At 44.4% G+C, this 20,777-nt stretch overlaps 1 protein-coding gene across 1 annotated transcript in view; it reads right to left on the bottom strand.

The window, feature by feature from the left end:
- The window catches only part of dnah9 (dynein, axonemal, heavy chain 9), a gene marked incomplete at its 5' end in the record, with an annotated part of 366,889 nt that overhangs the window by 78,161 nt on the left and 267,951 nt on the right, over window positions 1–20,777 (bottom strand). Inside the window, 6 exon segments of the mRNA XM_084323040.1 lie at window positions 1,074–1,222; window positions 3,295–3,488; window positions 14,269–14,391; window positions 15,588–15,758; window positions 17,542–17,682; window positions 19,415–19,579. Of these exon segments, the coding sequence (XP_084179166.1) occupies window positions 1,074–1,222; window positions 3,295–3,488; window positions 14,269–14,391; window positions 15,588–15,758; window positions 17,542–17,682; window positions 19,415–19,579 (943 nt within the window).

The following is a 20,777-nucleotide window of genomic DNA, read 5'->3' as shown; positions in this document are numbered from 1 at the left end:
AAACACACTGTCCTGCTGTGATCTACAATTATTCCTACAGGAATGTAAAGCAACACCAAGAACCCAATGACATTTACTTTCTCCTCTCCCCTAATACACCACTGGTGGTGGCATCTCATCTACCGTAGTTGTGACCTTTAGCATAAAACCCCTCCATCTTGCTTCCCGGAGCCGGAGTGCTTTGGCAATGATGGGGCTGACATCACAGGAGGACTACCACCGCTGTTGGGAATGATAATCCTAAGCGCTAGGAATCATAGAGGGCGACTGCGACTGCCGTTTAACCTGCACTCGGCGTCAGCGGGAGTATTATTATTATTATTGTTGGGGCGGCCGAACGACACGAAGAAAAAAGGCAGAGAAATTGGGACAAATTGACCCATCTCAAAAACCCTGCCCTCTTTCCTCCATCTTCCAATCCGCAGCTGTTGAGCGACAGTTGTGATTGGAGGATAGAGAAAAGAGATTGGGCCAATTATGGTATGAGACGGCGTATTCATTTCAAATATGCCCTTTCAAAAAGCCAATTCAGACTCTTTTTTTTACCATATACATTTTGGGTATATGATGTACTTATACTGTATGTATAATTTAGTACTTAGATTAATCATAAACGGTCAGTCCTTGTATCAAGAGCGATTTGAGAGTAAACAATTCCTCTAATGCTATATTTTTGGTTTTTGGCTGTTGTTATGTTTTTGAAAAAACTTAAAATAAATGTTCTGGTATCCAGTTCCCACTTCAGGAGACAGAACTCCACACTGCAAAAATGGTCTGACAAAAATAAGAAATAAAAAATAGTTTTAAGCAAATAAAGTAAAATGATCTACAAGTGCAAGTAAGCAAATTTAGCTTGGCAATATTTCTTGAAATAAGCAAATAATATCTAGGGTTCTCTCTCCTAGTTGGATAAAGTGGGAAGGGATACCAGAATTTATTTTGTGTTTACTGCAGAGCGGAGATACTGGGAGACCCATGTTACTCACCAAACATTTCTATAATCTATAATCTTAACTAAATAAATACCACTTACAGCATCTTTAAACATAATACTATCCGAGCGCTTTTATTACCGTGTTTCTCCACGTCCTTCAGAGGGTCGACGCCGGGAGACAGGATGAAGAACATGGGGTTCGACGGCCCAGACTCTTCAAAGGAGATGGCGAAGTCCAGCGATCTGCCAATCACATACTTGCTCCCTAGCTTCTCCTCCACAAAGCCTCTGCAGGGAGAAAAGAGATGCTCAGTATTTTTTTTTATCGTCTCTGGCTGACAACCTGTATGGCCTCAGAATGTCTGTATCTTGCATAGTACATTAGAGGAACTGCCAGTTCTCCAAAAACAGCATCTCAATATCCAAACTCCCAGCATTAAATGTCTAACCGTGTAAAATTCATCCAAACCCTCCTGTGCTCATGGAGGGTCATGATTATACATAGCAACTTGTATATATAATTTTTTTTGACATTTGTGTGTGTAAAATGCAGCCCTGCTACTGTATCTTACTCAACATTTACCGACCTCGTAGACACAGGGGGGAAAACGTTGAAAGGCTGATGCTGGCTTGAACCCTCAGATGTTAGTACGTAGGTATGCACTCTTCCATGTAACAAGTTAATTAACACTCATTAACATAACAAAGCACCTACATATCTCATCCTGCTCGAAACTGCTGTGATCCGTGTGATGAATGATGGTGAATTACAGTAGCCTTAAGCCTCATTTGAGATGCAGTAATGTTTTCCACAACATTTGCTACATTTATGCCTAGCGATATACCAATTAATATGGCAGATATTTGCCATTTTGGAATAATTGGCATCAGCCGATAACCACGCCCACATGGCCAATTACCAAAAGAAATTGCGTTCCCCCTTGTGTCAATCCAGCAAGTGACAATCGGTTCCAAAAAAATAAATGTTTAGATTTTAGATTTTTTGTTTGATACATAATAATAAAATAGTAAATAAAGTAGAGTGCAGATATACTAAATAAGAAAAACAATTCTGTGTCCCATTTGTCCCCATAGTTGATTTCTATCAAAAGCAAAAAGGTTGGCGGTTAGGTGGCCGAGCGGAGATTGCGTTCGTCACCAGCCCCGGAGCTGTGAGCTGGATTCGCCTGTTCGAATCCAGCTCACAGCTCCGGGGTTGTCACCAGCTTGGCTGGCCGTCTGCACTAATACAATTGGCTGTATTAGAGGGTGGGAGAAGCTGGCGGGGTGGGTCCGGGTCGTTGTAAACAGCGACTCCTACAGTTCGGTCGGGGCGCCTGCTAAGCGCGGATAGGACTCGAGGGGGATAGTGTGGTCCTCCCACACGCTACGCCCTCTCGATGAGAATCCGCGCTGCCAGGTGAAAAGAAGCGGTGATTGGCTGGACGTGTGTCGGAGGAAGCACGTGGTAGCCTCCACTCTCCCAGATGATCTGACTGTGGGGGGTAAGTGCGCAGCGACCAGGAAGGGACTGGGAATTGGCATACGACTAACATTGGGATGGGAGAAAAATCGGAGGAAAATGGAGGGGGAAAAAGACAAAAAAAAAAAAAAAAAAAAGCAAAAAGGTTATCATTATATCGGCCATCAGCCCGCCCTGCTCTGTAAAGTATCAGCAATTGGCCACTGAAAAATCCATATTGGTCGACCACTAATTAGATAAAAAAAATCACATCCAGCAATGCATAACAAAAACATCTAGTTGTATTTTCAAAATCACTTCGGTAAGTATTGTCACTGCAATCCGATATGATAGGGACCACAATTAAAACAGGTAGACCTTTGAGTTGAGTAAGCCTATTTCAAGGCTTATATTCCTAAATACAGTACCTTTTCACAACATGGACAATTGTTAATTATGATGGCATTCCTACAGTAACTTGCATTATAGTGACAATCTAAACCTCATCATTGGTTTGTTTGTAATTTATAACATATGTCTTAACATGATGCCTCAAGCCTCAAAGAGTAATGTAATACAGAAAACTGGAGGGTTATATAAAGTCCCAAAACATTGAGAACGCCACAGAATGTCTGCACAAACCATTTTCTTGTCGATTTCTCATCTTGTTTAATAAACAGTGCTTATCGATTGTAACCCCCTGTAATTGCTGCTCCTGAATAACAAAGGCAATAACAGTGAGGGGTTAATGATGAGCATCAATATAAAGTGTAAGGTTAAGGGCTAAATTGTTCAACCTATTGTCCTTTCACCTGCACAGGCATCGCCACCATCAGGATACGTCGCCTGGTGACACAGGTCGGGGGGTTAAAGGACAAGTGGTGATGCGACCTCTCACCTGACGGCGTAGGTCATGCGGTCCGGCCTCATGGCCCTCATCATGCACAGCCTCTGCATGGACGTCTTGTTCTTGCACTCCTGCGGGAACTTCTCCTTCTCCGGACATTCAGACTCCACAAACTTCTTCCAGCGCTTCGCAGAGCCCTCGATGTCTCTGTCCAGATTCCGGAACTGCTCCATGGAAGACAGGGCCTGGGAGTTACGGGTAAAAGATAGAGTCAGATAGAACACTTAAAAAAGGACAGAAAAACAGAGTATAAACCAGACTATAACCAGTCAGAATGATCAGACTATTCTGTCTAAGACCTACCGTTAAGTGAAAAGGGTGAGAAGCTATTACTTTCTTTTACGCCAGTCGCATGCAGAAAAGTCTGGGAACTTTTCATAATGAACAGAGGAAGAGAAACACTCTTACTGTATTTACCGAGAGGAGGGGGGAGAAGAATTGACACAAAAGGGAGAAAAGTTGTTGGAAAGTCACACACAAGGAGGACGAGAGGACGCTTATCTTCCCCCGATGCCGATAGGAATAATGATTATTCAAACAAGAAAGTGCTGAGTAAACATGATCTCCTTCAGAGCCGGGGCAGGGGGTCTGGAATGTGCCTCGGTCTGCAGAAGCAGCCGGGGGCTCGTCTCGCCGCGGCGCTCCATCTGACAGGACTTCTTATCTCATCTCTGGAGAACAGAGGTGTGGCACAGCGCCGCCTCCAGCCCCGGTGCCCCAGTGTGGCGCTCGCAGCAGCAACACACACACACACACACACACACACACACACACACACACACACACACACACACACACACACACACACACACACACACACACACACACACACACACACACACACACACACACACACACACACACACACACACACACACACACACACACACACACACACAACCAATCCACAGCGCTGGTGGTGTCATGCTGTGCCACTGTCTCAAGTAGGTGCACTCATACGGAGATAGGGCTGAGCCCAAGCGTTCGGACCTTCGTTCGTTACGTTGTCGTTCAAATTCTAAATCAACATTCGTGTTGAAGTCAGAGGCTCTGTGTAGGATTGTTAGTAACTGTCTAACTGCATATATAACTGTTTCCACTAGAGGGCGCTCTAGGCGGAGCCACTCAGGAACACCACCAGGTGGCGAGTATAAATATAGATGTCTCCTCCCACTCTTTCTCTTTACCCCCAGCCTCTCAGTGAGAGGAGAACTATAGAACTGCTGCTCTGCCATGTGAATAAATAAACCACGCCAGTTAAAGGCTAAAGATAGAAACCATGCCTCTTGACCACATTATTGTCGCCCTATAGCCGGATTCTGTCAACAGGTTATGGGCCCAGATAACGCCGGGGCGAAATAATAAGGGTAGCAAGCTTAGCTAAAGTATAGACTAGGTTGGCGCCGGGAGCACCGCGTGGCACGACGCTAGGCCAACAAGAGCTAAAGCTACGCCTACCACCAACGAAGAGGATGGAAAACAAGGGAAGGGGCAAATGGCCCTCATTCAATGGAAAAGCAGAGGACTACGAGCTCTGGGAAGAGCGCATGCTATGCTGCATGCACGGTGCGGGACTGAAGGAGACGATCCTGGCAGCCCCCACGGGAGACCTGACGGCGGAAGAGCAAGCCCTGGACGACCAGCGTAACGCAGACGCCTACTGTGAGTTAGCGCCACTGCTCGACGACACCAGCTTGGGGCTGATATTTATCGACACTAAAGACAAAGGCAGAGAAAACCTGGAGGTGTTGAGAGAGCATTACATCGGGCGAGGAAGACCCCGAGTCGAGGCCCTCTACATAGCACTAACGGCCCTGAGGAAGGGGCACACCGAGACTGTGACCAAATACGTCAACAGAGCGGAGCAGATCACAACGCCATTGAGGAGTGCCGGAGAAGCACCAAGCGATGGGCTAATGATGGCGATGATGAGAGGACTACTGGAGCTGTACAAACCGTTCACACTCCTGGTAACACACGGTTCAACGGACATGGCGCTGGGACAGTTCAAGGCCAAGTTAAGAAACTTCGAGGCCTCAGAAGATACCCACCCAGCCGCCGCGGAGGCGGGAGAGAGGGTGCTAAAGGCCCGAGCGATGCCAAGGGAGAGGACCAGGACCACGGTGGAACTGGCGTGTTGGCGATGCGGAGAGAAAGGCCATCGGAGAAGCGACTGCACAAAGACTGTCTGGTATAGCTTCTGCAAATCCACGGGGCACACAGACAGAGCGTGCATGAAGAAACACGACCAGAGCGCGCGATACGCGCATGGACAAGATGACGGCCATGGACGAGACGGCGGCCACGGACAAAATGGCGGCTACGGACAAGATGGCGGCTACGGACAAGATGACGGCTGTGGACAGGGTGATGGCAGCGGACACGATGGCGGCGACGGTCGACGTGAGACGGATCGAGACGGCGCCCGGAGAATAACGGGACAAGAAGACTGCGCTTTAGGGGCGTGGACGGCATGCATCGCCAGACCGGCCCAGCTGCAACGGGCCCAGAGGAGGGGACTGATCGTGGACACAGGTGCGTCGTCCCATGTCATCAACGACAGGAGTCGGTTCAAGAACTTTGACGACACTTTCCACCCGGAGAGGCACAGCATGGAGCTGGCAGACGGGAGGCGCACCTATGGATTGGCGCAAGAGAGAGGAGACGGACAGGTATGCCTCACGGACAGTAGGGGGCGCCGGCGTACAGTGACGTTAAAGAACGCTCTCTACGTACCATCGTTCCCACAAGGACTATTCTCTGTAATAGCTGCTACTGCAAGCGGTGCCAAGGTATTCTTCGATAAAGGTAAAAATGTTCTTGTAGAACCTGACGGTACACGGTTTGACATAAAGATGTACCAGAGAATATATTATCTACAAACGGAGTGTAATGACAACGACAAGTGTAATGATAATAATGATATGTGTAGCGTGACGGCCAGTCACGATATTCAGACATGGCACGAGATTATGGGTCATTGTAATTACGAGGATTTACTGAAACTACAAGCAGTGACAGAAGGCATGCACATTGAAGGTGAAAAGCGTAGACCTGACAAAAATTTTGCAGTGTGCAAAACGGGGACGTTTACTCAACCGAGATACAGAAATCCCACAGAAAAAGTAAGGGTACCACTTGCATTAGTTGACACGGACCTAGCCGGCCCAGTAAGCAACAAGTCCATAGGAGGCTTTAGATATGTACAGTCTTTTACAGATGTGTGCACAGGGGCAGATGTGTGCACAGGGGCAGTGTTTGTTTACTTTCTCAAAGCAAAGAGTGACACACTCCAGGCCACGGAGAAATTCCTGGCAGACGTATCCCCTTATGGTAACGTAGGATGCTTGAGGTCCGACAACGAAACCGAGTTCACAAACAGAGATTTCCAATCACTGTTGAGAAGGTACAAGATAAGACACGAGACGTCACGTCCATATCCCCCACACCAGAACAGAGTGGCAGAGAGGGAATGGCGCACCCTTTTTGAAATGGCTAGGTGTAAGCTAGTAGATAGTAACTTACCTAAGAGCCTATGGCATTATGCGGTGCAAGAAGCCGCTTACACCAGAAACAGGTGCTTTAATAAGCACTCGGGCACCACCCCGTATACAGCACTGACAGGAAAGAAGTGTAATCTAGCCAGAATGCACCAATTTGGATCAGTGTGTTATGCGTACCTGCAGGACAGGGGAAAGCCCGAGTCCAGATGGGTAAAAGGACTTTTTGTAGGGCACGACAAGGGAAGCCCCGCTTTCCTAGTTTATCATCCCGGTAAAGGGAGAGTGCAGAAACACATGCTAGTCAAGTTTGTCACAAAGGCAACATGTGAGAGCGAGACACAGACAGAGGAGCCAGAGCTGGACTCCAGAGTAAGGTGTGTAGAAACAGAGACACATCGGCCCAGTGTACTTAGTACGGTCGTGCAGGCAGACAGTCAGCCACCCCCAGAGGGCGATGACGAGGAGCACCCGAGGGTGACGTCAAGTGCCCCAAGCAGTGGGAGGTATCCCTCAAGGGAACACAAACCCCCAAAGTATCTGACAGACTATGCCCGGAAAGTTACCAGAGGGCAGACAGACAGTGGGAGGGAAATGGGTGTATTCAATCCAGGAGGGTATTGAAGGCCACAACAAATACAAAGTATGGTTCGTAGAAAATTGCTTAAATGCTGAAGGAGGGTACTCTAATGTTTAAATACTGAAGGAGGGTGACTAACTGCTTAATTGCTGAAGGAAGGTACTCCATGTTTAAATACTGAAGGAGGGTGACTAATTGCTTAAATGCTGAAGGAGGGTACTCCATGTTTAAATACTGAAGGAGGGTGGCTACACTGCTTAGATGCAGGAGGATGATACTCTAGGTTTAAATACGGGAGGAATAGAATCCAGGTTTAAATACCTGATTAAGAGTCCATGTCTAAATACTGAAATGGATCCTATGTTTAATTCCATGTTAAAGTACAGAGGTGTCCATGTCTAAATACTGAAATGGATCCTATGTTTAATCCCATGTTTAAGTACAGAGGTGGATGACTTACCATGTTCTCAATGATGTAACTATGTGGGAAAGACCCTGAAACGTTTAGACATGTAAGAATGTAGATCAAGGGAAACACCATGTGATCAAAAACTAGACTATCAGGAGGATGCTCAGAAACTGACAGATGTAAAAATGTACAGAGAAGCTGTGGGTAGCCTCATTTATTTAACAATGTGTACCCGCCCTGACCGATGGTTTGTAGTGAGTAGACTGTCACAGCATTTTGCTGACCCCACAGAGGAGCATTTGGATTACAGCCAAACATGTCTTTTGTTATCTTAAAGGTACAGCAGATAAACAACTGTGTTTCAGAAAGAGCAGCGAGGGTCTAGGACTTAAAGCCCACAGTGATGCAGACTGGGCAGCTGACACCACATGTAGAAGGAGTACCACAGGATATTGTGTGAGTTTGAACACAGACCGCTCACTGGTTTCGTGGAAAACAAAGAAGCAGCCCTCAGTGGCACTATCAACTTGTGAAGCCGAATATATATGGTTCTAGCTATGACCATACAGGAGTGTATTTATCCAGAACAACTGCTAGAAGTGATGGAGATAAGATTATGAGTATATTGCTTAATATGTAATAGTTAATTGGAATGTATCCTCTATACCAAATAATTGTGTTTTTTTTGAAGATGAGGGGTGTTCTGTCAACATCATTTAAAAATGATGGACACTGTGTATATATGAAGGCTGTTGTTTATGAGGGCAACCAGGGAACCATTGTGATTGCTAGTAGGAACCCAGTGTGTCAACATAGATGTGAACATGTCAATATAGAAAATATCATCTCATCAGATCTGTCATCAGAGAAGAAAGAATGAGACTGGTTTACTGTCCAACGGACGACAGGGTAGCAGACACTATGAGGAAACCTGTTCCAAATTAAAATGGAAGGGATTTGCAAGGGTCATGTTTAATGTGTAAATATTGACAGTCATGTTGATGTTTCGGATTATATTATTTCCTTTGTAAAATGTTTTTCAAAGAAGTTATCCAGTATGCTAATACAAACCCTAAGTGGCAGTGTTGAAGTCAGAGGCTCTGTGTAGGATTGTTAGTAACTGTCTAACTGCATATATAACTGTTTCCACTAGAGGGCGCTCTAGGCGGAGCCACTCAGGAACACCACCAGGTGGCGAGTATAAATATAGATGTCTCCTCCCACTCTTTCTCTTTACCCCCAGCCTCTCAGTGAGAGGAGAACTATAGAACTGCTGCTCTGCCATGTGAATAAATAAACCACGCCAGTTAAAGGCTAAAGATAGAAACCATGCCTCTTGACCACATTATTGTCGCCCTATAGCCGGATTCTGTCAACAATTCGAATTTTTTATTTTTTATAAAAAAATTATTATAAAAAAATAAATAATTATATATTATTTGTATGTGTCTATTCATTCTGTTTAAACTAGGGATGCTCGATATTGGCTTTTTTACCGATAAAAAATATTCCGATATTGTCCAACTCTTAATTCCGATACCGATACCGATATCAACCGATACCGATATATGCAGGGTTTCCCCCAAAAAAAACGGAATAATTTCAGGTAACTAATAATTTCACTGGATGCATTCAAAAGGCTTTCTAAATGTAAGCATTATCTGTGCAAAATATGATCATTAAAAAAGTAAAAATTAACATTACATATCTCTTGTTGTTGAATTAAACCAACATGCATACTTTTGACAATAAATAAAATAAGAATTGGTTCTTACTTGCTTGCCTGGGTAAATAAAGGTTAAATACATGTAATTTTTTCTTTTCTTTTTTTTTACCGATACCGATATTTTCCGATATCACATTTTACTGCCAATATCGGTCGGCCGATAATATCGGACATCCCTAGTTTAAACCAATGGGGGTTTTCTTCACAGTTGCAGATAAAGATTAGGCTACACTAATATTATAGTATTATACTATTATAGTATATGACTTGTCATAAATTCTTTTATAAAACATTTATCATAAATGATGTAGCCTATCTGCATCCGCTTGGCTCCATCATCACTGCCCTTATTGGATTATTTATGTTGACGAAACTGATGAGTTATATTCATTAAAGAAAGTTTATAAAAAAAAATTTAAATACTAATTTAATCAGATTAATCACTTTATTCAAATAGAGGATTTAGTTTGAGGATATTAAATATATATATCTTTTTTGTAATTAAAAACTAAAGTTCGAACATACGTTCGAAAAACCCTGACGAAGTTCGAAGCCCAAAAACAGGCTTCGGGGACAGCTCTATACGGAAAAACACAGTCACACACACATTAATTCTCTCTCTCTCTCTCTCTCTCTCTCTCTCTCTCTCTCTCTCTCTCTCTCTCTCTCTCTCTCTCTCTCTCTCTCTCTCTCTCTCTCTCTCTCTCTCTCTCTTACAGACACACAAGGTCTTGTGGGGAGTATGTTGCAAAAGACACTAGAGAGATAGAAAGAGAGCGACAGAAAGAGGGATATATATAAAGAGATAGAAAGAGAGACACGCAAAGAGATATAGAGAGAAAGAGAGGGAGAGAGAGAACATTTATCCCTATAAAACCCTCACAACAGATATCACGGGAAGGAGACAAACAACAAAGCGTTTCTCTATAACCGTCCAACCCCCACCACAGCCAGGGAGAAGGAGCGCAGGGATGGTGAGAGGGACCGGCACGGCTCCTAGTCCCTCCCTGCTCCTGGGCTTGGTTAATTACCACAGGCAGCTGGCAGTCTCTCAGACCCAGTCGGAGGAGAACACACTCGGCTCCCCTGGGACCCTCGCTCACGCTAATATCATCAAACCGGGCCAGGCAATCGCCAAATCGTATCCCGCTTTAAAGCTTTCCGAGTGATTATCTTTCCGACTGCGATAAGGAATCAAGTGACAGCATTTGATCCTCGGGACCTTTAGACATCCTAGGTGGAGCGCGGCGACGAAGAGAGAGAGAGAGGCCGGTCCCGTACCTTTTTTCCAGAGGGGGGTTTTAAGTTAATATCGCGGGGGAGCAGAAGAACCCTGCTGCCATTAGGGTTTAGTTTGCCGCTAAACTGATCTGACATGTGGGGGGAACCTCTGCTGGTTGACATCCACCAGGGGTGCCTTACCAGACATCTGCTCCCAGTGCTACATCCTGCATGCGCGCGCACACACACACACACACACACACACACACACACACACACACACACACACACACACACACACACACACACACACACACACACACACACACACACACACACACACACACACACACACACACACACACACACACACACACACACACACACACACACACACACACACACACACACACACACACACACACACACACACACACACACACACACACACACACACACACACACACACACACACACACACACACACACACACACACAACTTAATTCTAGCACCCTCTGCCCGTTGGAGTCTAGACCACGGAGGCCCTGGACAGTGGTTTGCTCCCAGACAGAGAGTGTACTCCAGAGAGAGTACGCCGAAACGGAAGAACCACTGTTTGACGATGCTCTCTGAATTTCATGCCGTATTTTTTGCTTTAATTGGTTTATTGTTGCTGGGTGAGTTCTGCGCACGTTACCTTAACATCCTCTCTCTCTACACGGGGCAAACCGGGCTATCGTGCTCAAATAACCACAGGGGGATTTCACTCCTGCGTCTGACAAATGACAAGTCATGGCACAGTCTACGGCGCACAGAGGATCCTTTTTTCCTTCGTTCCTAGAGTTTCTAAAGAAATTTGGCGACGCACCTTTAAATGTAAAGCTCCGTCTGATTGGAACAACCTGCCCAGTTCACTTAGATCTATTACCTACTTTCATCTCTTTGAGGCGTCTCTTTCTACTTATCTTCAAACAACCTGCTCCTGCTTCTAATTATACTTGAGATATGGAAAAAATTGCGTAGGTGTATGTAAACGTATATAGCTTTGTAAGGGTACTCACTCAGCTTTCGTCTGTGTGTGTGTTGTTTCGCTTATTTATTGTATTTTTCTGTATTTGCATTAAGGATCCCCTTGAAAACGAGATGATTAATCTCAAGGTGTTTATCCTTCTATTGAGATTCAGTACAATGATGTTTGATGATAATTCAGTCATACACTGCCTATTGTGGATTTTTATAAACAATTTAGCTTTATAGGTTTATAGCTTAATTTTATTTGCTATGAGCACAGCCAACTCTCAGTATGTTGAGGGGGCACAGCCTTCTGTTCAATGAAAGGAGATGTCAAGTTAGTATCATAATACATGAAGCTTTCAAATGTAAACAGTCCTGTATGATCGGTTGCTATGGGAGATTAACATTGGTTAACTTGCACTAGCAGGTCATACATAAATTGTCACAGTTGCTGTGGATGTTTTTGAACAACTAAAATTAACTACATTGCAGCACACTAGTTTCATTACTTGTATGTGGGCTAGCTAGCTGATATCCTGACAGACTGATGGGCCAATCAGGGTAACCTGTGTATATTATGCATTATTTCAAAGGAAGTAGATTGGATATCTGAAATGGCTTGATTTTGTTGATATCCAGGGGGATAGATACCAAAGGGCTTTAGTCATAATTTTCACAACAACTGTTCTAACATTTTGGGTAATTTTACATCATACCTTTTCTTAGAAAATGCTGAGATTGAAAAACAAGACTTTCATTGTACTGAATCTTTAATGTTTAACTGCAGGGCTATAACAATATGTATCCCTCATATCCAGCCTACGACTTACAAGAAAGGGTACCCAAGATGGCATTTATTTTTAAACTGACCTAGAGTTTAAAAAGCTATCTTTATGCAGTGAGAAAACACATTAGAAAGGATTCCTGTGTGATCCTGCTTCACTGGAAGTCTCCTCATCTACTGAGCTGGATGTGATGCAGAATCTCAAGCTGGAGAAAATCAAACTCACAATAAGTGACCAGACAAGTTTGACATGGTGTGGAGTCAATTCATGGACTATATTAAATGTGCTCTAAGTGGTCTTTTCTTTGTTAAAATAAGTGGTCTACATGTTAAAATAATAGCTCTACATTCTGACAGCCATCACTGATATAGAGTGGTCTCCCAGTCCCTGCACTCTGCAGTTAACACAAAATAAATGTTCTGGTATCCCTTCCCACTTTATTCAATCAGGAGAGCACTCCACACTGCAAACATAAAAAATTATAACAAATCTTCAAATATGTGCTTGGAACAAGTAAAATAATCTGCCAGTGCAGTAAGCACATTTGGCTTAGCAATCAAGGGTTCTCTCTCCTTATTGGATAAAGTGGGAAGGGATACCAGGAAATGTATTTTGTGTTTTACTGCAGAGCGGAGGGACTGGGAGACCCATGTTACTGACCAAAGACTCTATATCAGTGATGGCTGTCAGAATGTAGAGATATTTAACTCTTATTTAAACAAAAACAAAAACAAAAAAATATACAGTATATAAAAGTGGTGCGCCCCACCATCATAATGTGTAGCTGCTGATTTGTGTTGTTTTTTTCTTTCCTTTCTGGGTTTTCTTTTCAGTTGTTTATTATTTTCTTTTTATTAAATTATTGTTGGATGTGTGTTTTATCTTGGGGAAAAAATATATATGAAAAGTTCAAATAGAAATATGTATACAAAAAATGTACATTTTATGTTACATCACGCATGTCAAGCATCTAAAGTCTATCCCCTGTATTTTCTTCCTATTCTAGAATGGAATGGTAAACCTGCCTTGAGTTTAGGATGGAGCTTCTCACCCCGAGACCCCACCAGGCGCAGGGAGCAAGCATGCGCGGGTTTCGTGCGAGAACAGCGCGCGTGGCCATCCACAGTCCGTCCAGTCCGACTTCAGAGCGGGCGAAAGCGCACGGAGGAAGGCACATTTACATCGGAGCAGCTGATTTTTTTTTAAGATTTCCAGTTCCAGTGTTCTATTGTCCATTTTGCATGTATAACCAGATATTATCTAATTAATTAAATGTTGGAATTAATTTTAGAATGATGAAATCAGTGTGACTGTACTCCTGAAAAAGTATAGTATGGTTTATTTGTATTGGGAAAGATACAGACACATTAGCTGGTTGAACAACATCTATATGTGTGGTAATAATGCAGATATTGAGTGTATTTCTGTGAAAATGCTCGTGGCGCACGCCTCTGAATCCAACCCAAGCAAAAAAATTAGCTTCCCACCCGCCCGCCTCACGCCTGTGTCCTGCGTTCGGTGGGATTGGGCTGTCAGAGTGAATGAAACCGGAAGAAACAATTGGATCTAGTGGAAACCCATTTGCACTTCACGGTCTCAATACAATATCCAATATCTTTGTAAAGAAAATAAATAATATTAATAACAATGTCCATCTTGTATCTACCCCCTTGTAGAACTGCCAGGCTGAAACGTTAAAGGCGGTTTCCATGTCTTCCTGTGATCTCACCTTGATCCCGCCCCAGGAGTGGTCGGAGAGGAAGTCCACCGGTGTCGTCAGGCCCAGTTGGACCGGGTACCTCAGGAGGAAGTCCAGCTCCACCGGGTTGATCTCTTTATTCATCAGCAAAATCTGGTTATCAGAAGAAATGGAAAATACATATTATTATTATTATTACATAAACTTTTGCTCCGATTTCATCATGAAGGCCACCAAAGGTACACTGTGTAAGATTCTTATTTTGTGAGGACCGTATAGCCTCAATCACAGCACATTTACATTACATTTACATTTTGTCATTTAGCTGAAGCTTTTATCCAAAGCAACTTACAAGTTCTGTAAGACAAGTACAGCAGGAACTCCCTTCTCACAGATCAGAATTTGAATAAAATGTCACGTCATTGTCAATGACAAAATGTCAGTGTTCCAGGATATTTATATTGTTCTACAAAGTCGATGCTAGAATGATGGCCAAGTCCTTGGTTTTTATTATATTTAGTTGATATTTACACCTACTGTAATTCCCCACCTCACCCATGAATGCAGTTGGACTCTTTGGATAAACAAGAGTCTATGCAGAAATATGCAAAAAGAAAAACATTTCAAAAGATGATTTAATCTTTGTAGTCCATGCAAAGAACTGCATCTCTTGTTGTTCCATTGAGTCTGCTGGCATCCAGGTACCTTGAGGTGAAAGGTCAAGATATGGCCATATCTTGGCCATGTCAATTATTTACCACAAAATCTTTCTACATTTTGGAGCAGTAATAACCACCTTTTCAGGTAAGGTAGCATGACACCGTTGGTATCTCCAGATTCCTCAAGGTCTCTGGACTCATATGATATGATGATATATCACATGCTCTACCTCTGGGTTTACTAAGTGTTTCTTCCCCAGTGTTGTGCGCAGCCTGAATAACTCCAAAGGCTAGATTTGTATATGATCCTATTTTGTAATGTGTTATTAGTCAGGTTGTGGAAGTGCTGTATGCACTTTACTATGATATGCACTTTAGGGGATCTTGATATCAACTTTAGCGTTTGTCCTTTTATACGGTCTGTGTTTAAAAATAAAAAAATATCTGTACTGTTTCTACTCTGCTCCTGTATTGGATTAGTTGTAGACACACAGTGTTTGCTCTGTACATGTATTCCAATGTGGATTCGTCCATACATGGCAAATAAAATCTCTGACTCTCTGACTCTGACCACTATATGACACCTTTCCTATACCTTTAACATTGAGCCCACTACAGCCTCCGAAAGCCTCGAATAAGTCGGCTTGTCTTACCCGGTCTCAAGAGGTTAAATTGGTTCTCTCGCCCTACCTGGAAGGCGAGCTGAGCGATGTAGGTGAGCTTGTCACACTCAAACAGGCCTCTGGTGGTGTACTGGAACACCGAGGAGGTGATGTTGTCAATTAGGTTGGACACCCTCTGCTTCAAAACCTCGTCTGGCAGGGCCTTCAGCAACGCCTTCTCGAACACCACACTGAATGCCTGGGAGAGAGATCACATGGCGACATCTCAGCATCTGAGATCCAGAAGGGATGCTGGGATTCTGGTTCCACTATGCAGGTCAATATCTAGCCAGCAGCCTCTCAAAAGCAATCTTAGAACACACAAACCTGACAAGTAAGAAACAGTGCAGTCCTCACACCGCTCAGTTCCTACCAGGGGTGGAACGGTTCACAAAATCGACGGTTCGGTTCGTATCACGGTTTTAGGTTTACTGTTAAAAGAAATGTAACACTCCAAAAATACCATACATCAACATAAGATATATAGCCTAAAAATAATCCAACTTTTCAGTTATTCTCAAGGACGTAGTCATGCAAAAACTGAAAGAATGAGGCCATTTGACATCAGGCACATTATTTTGATAGTGACGGTTAGAGCCAGGGACGTGCACAGGACTTTAGAGGGGCAGGTGCTCAAAGGCTGAAAAGGGCACTATATCTGTGTGTGTTTTAACCGAGCGAGTTTGGCGCGCAAGCCCGATTTTTAAGGGCCCTTTTGGGGGGGGGGGGGGGGGGGCTTTTTATGCTTTTTGGTTTTTTTTGGTGATATTGAATATTGAACTATAATAATCAGTGCAGGAGCTCACTTATCCTTGAAAGACACTTTTATCACTGACTTAAAAGGCCCATACATCTCCATAAATGTTCAGGGGGGAGGGAATAAGTGCTTACCCTACAGACCCCAAGAAGTGCTGTATATTCTGTATTGTTTAATATAAATGCATTTTTTATTCCAATCCTGATTTGTATTTGAGATTCCCAAATCCCATTGGACTTGACTTCTTCATGTCCCTCAATGAGTGTAATAACAGCATTCAACTGTATGCGCCACAGCGGTTTCTATCATCATCATCATCATCACCACCCACGCTATGCATAAAATATATAGGTCCGCGGAGAGGCACGCTGAGGAGGCCGTGCAAACTGCAATGGAATATGGGGCATCTCTCTCTTTACCTAATATTTTGATTCTATCCTGACATTTTTCAGTTGGAAGGGCAGTCTATATGCGTAACGGTAAAAAAAATTATGAGGCTCAAAAAGGCAGGTGCTCAAGCACCCCTTGGACTGTGCACACGTGCCTGGTTAGAGCTAGGAGATATTTTGGTACAGCAAGAGGGGAGGCATTGCTGATTTAAACATGCTTCTAATTTATTTGGTAAAAAAAAAGGTTTACCTTTAATAATGTTTGGCACACAAAGACCGAACTGACTGAAAAATATAGGCAACATAAGTATTAACTTAGTGCAAACAAAGCAAGTTCTATTCATTCTCTTTTAGAACGAGACATTACTCTCGCCCTGCAGAGTGGTGCGTGAAGAGTGTGTATTAAAATGTATTTCATTCCATTCAGAGGGTCAAAAGTATGCACACACACACTGCAAGCACGTTTTCATTTGATTATTTCCGCGAATGAGTTGCGGCCAGGGAGGCGCTAGCCGGTACCCGTGGAGCGCTGCGTGATTGCAAACCATATCTCAGCCAGCACTCCCCCCCCCCCCCCCCCCCCCCCACACACACACACACACACAAACACCTCACCCCTCCCCCCTCTCAGCAATGGCCCAGGTGACAATATGAAAGATATTATGCTCTACATAACCACGTTAGGGAACCACAAACACAATAAAATGGAGGGCAAAGAGCATAAAACACAGAGAGCAAATGGAAGGGAATAGAGGAGGGGAGGGGAGGGGCGTGTAAAGAGGCATCTCACTAGAGGGGGAGGGGGGGGCATGACGGGTCAATAGAGGCTACAGTACCTTGAGAGAGAACTGGTACATGGAGTGGATTTTATTGAGGTCGTTCATTATGAAGTACAGTAAGGAGGCCCGGGCCGCAGCGGGTCGGTAGTGCTCCCTCGCCTCGTTGATGTTGGCCTCCGTCACCTTGGCTTCCTTCACCTGTGGGAGCAGAGCGGGCCGAGCAGCACATAGAGTCACATGTAATACAGTACAGTAAGCTGATGGACGTGCAGGTGTAGCCTGTCTCGTATTGCTCTGCGTTGTGTTTCAGATTCGACCGCTGTTAAGGGATTCCCCCGAGTGGGAGTTGAACCCCGGTCTCCCGCGTCGCGGGCGGCATCACAGACCACTATACCAAGAGGTGAATTCACCCCTAAATAATGGGTCTGGATGCCTCTGGGGACTGAGTTTACTTGAGGTACCGCTAATATCCACAGTCACTTCACAACACTTGAAGTCCATCGTGACTGTGGATATACTCGCGGTACCTCCGTTACACAGGCATGTACACACACACACACACACACACACACACACACACACACACACACACACACACACACACACACACACACACACACACACACACACACATACACACACACACACACACAGACACACACACACAGACACACTTAATGAGACACACACACAGACACACATGCTGAGAGACACACACACACATAATGTACACCCAGACACACACAGACACACACTGAGACACTTACACACACATAATGTACACCCACAGACACACACAGACACACATACTGACACACACACACACACACACACACACACACACACACACACACACACACACACACACACACACACACACACACACACACACACACACACACACACACACACACACACACACACACACACACACACACACACACACACACACACAGGGTCCATCAATCAACTAATGATGACATTGTTGCGCAGTAACAATAAAAGGCCCTCTCCTCCGCTGAGAGATGGGAGACAATACCAATTTCCCGGTTTAAAACTAAATGTTCTCGGCAATAATGTCGCAGGGAAAAAAGAAATGCCAGCGCAATTATGCTCCACAGTTGAGGATCCGTGTTAGCACTCTGCCACCACTCACCTCGGAGTTGATGGAGAGCAGACTTACACTCTGTATTGTACAAAGTAGAGAGACATATATGACATCCTCAACCCCCCACTGCCCCTTCCCCCGCTCTCTTGGTAGAGAAGCAATATTTTGGTTGACAGCAAGCTGATGTGATTTGTTGACCAAATTGGAACAAGTCGAAAGAGACGCAAAGAGAGGAGGAAAGAAAGAGAGAGGGAATACATCATAATAAAGAAAGAGACAGGGGATGGTGCAGACAGATGGAGAAAAAGATAAGAAGATAGGGAGAAAGAGAGAAAGTGAGAGGGGGGGGGGGGTGAGAGAGGAGAGAGAATAAAGAAAGAGATGGACAGAGGAGAGAGTGAGACAGATAGATGAAAGACAAGAAAGGAAGATAAAGGAGAGAGGAGAGAGACAGTGAGATAGCTAGAGAGAGAGAGATAGAGAGAGAAAGAGAGAGAGAGGGAGAGAGAGACAGAGACTGAGAGGTAGAGAGAGAATGACAGAGACTGAGAGAGGTAGAGAGAGGAGAGAGAATGACAGAGACTGAGAGAGGTAGAGAGAGGAGAGAGAATGACAGAGACTGAGAGAGGTAGAGAGGAGAGAGAATGACAGAGACTGAGAGAGGTAGAGAGAGGAGAGAGAATGACAGCGACTGAGAGAGGTAGAGAGAGAGAGAGAATGACAGAGACTGAGAGAGGTAGAGATATATAGAGAGAAAAATAGAGAGAGAATGACAGAGAATGACAATGAATGATGATGAGAGGTAGAGAGAGAGAGCAGGACCTTCTCCTCTATCTCTGCGGCGGTGCGTTTGGTGGTCTCCAGGTTCTCCACTAGCTCTGTGTCTCCCAGGAAGTTCCCAGAGGCGGAGGACAGACGGGACAGCAGGTCGTCCTCCAGGGTCTTCAGGGTGATCATGAAGCCATTCTGTTGCTTCGTCAGGTTGGACTGGTACACAGAGAGAGAGAGAGAGAGAGGGAGAGAGAGAGAGAGAGAGATAGAGAGAGAGAGAGAGAGAGAGAGAGAGAGAGAGAGAGAGAGAGAGAGAGAGAGAGAGAGAGAGAGAGAGAGAGACAATACAAACACAAAAAGTGGTTAATGGACTGCACTTTACAACTTATGCCTCACATTCACCCATTCACTCACATGCAAGGTGCCAGCCTGCTCAGCGAGAGATGTTAGGGGTTAAATGACTTGCTCAACGACACTTCGACACACTGCCAGGAGGAGCCAGAATCTAACCGGAAACCTTTGATTACCAGATGATTGCTCTACCTCCCTGTCTGTCGCCCCACACAGACACACACACACACACACACACACACACACACACACACACACACACACACCACACACACACACACACAGGGAGACAAAATAAAAGGTGAACTTTTAACATCAGGAAATGTCCAGGAACCAATAGCTTCAGATGTGAGTTATCGGCCAGACACACCTGGGCTTTCCTTACCTTTTTTCTTCTTCTTTGCTTTATCAAACATTCCCACCATAAAGTGGATCAAATCGTGGATTGGGAGTGGAGGTAGACATTAAAGGTGCGTGGGTCCACACCAGGACATGAATACTGGAGGACGCCTCAAAGGCACAACTAATCAATATGCTCTGCATTGGCAATTTGGGCCCCACGAAGAAAGAGCTGTGGGCTGGATTAGCCGGCTTCCGTCTGGTAGCCGACATCAAACCTCAGCCAAGCGACCTGACCCCTCAGTCTGATGAGCACGTCGATCGGAGCAGAGGGAGGGAGCTTTGATGGGTGAACCACACAAAACTAAACACAATGCGCACACCCAAAAACACGTCACACAAATAAGCATGCACACATAGCTGAATATATACACACGCGCACACACACACTTCCCAGCTCGATCGCGAGGGGCAGTACTCACACCTCGTCATATGGATTTGTGCGAACGACTCTTTCTAACAAAGCCTGAACTCAAACTGTTCATCTCTTTGTTGTGGATAAAAACATTCTTTGACATACAAAGAGAAGGGTTGAAAAACAGGCTTGTTCAGTTCAGTTCAGTTCAGTTCAGTTCAGTTCAGTTTAGTTTAGTTTAGTTTAGTTTAGTTTAGTTTAGTTTAGTTTAGTTTAGTTTAGTTCAGTTATATTGAGCAGGGTTATTGC

Source organism: Notolepis coatsorum, assembly GCF_963971535.1.
Source record: "Notolepis coatsorum genome assembly, chromosome: 10".
Classification (NCBI taxonomy): domain Eukaryota; kingdom Metazoa; phylum Chordata; class Actinopteri; order Aulopiformes; family Paralepididae; genus Notolepis; species Notolepis coatsorum.
The sequence above is the reverse complement of the archived record's forward strand: the minus strand, read 5'-3'. Positions and strand labels throughout refer to the sequence as shown.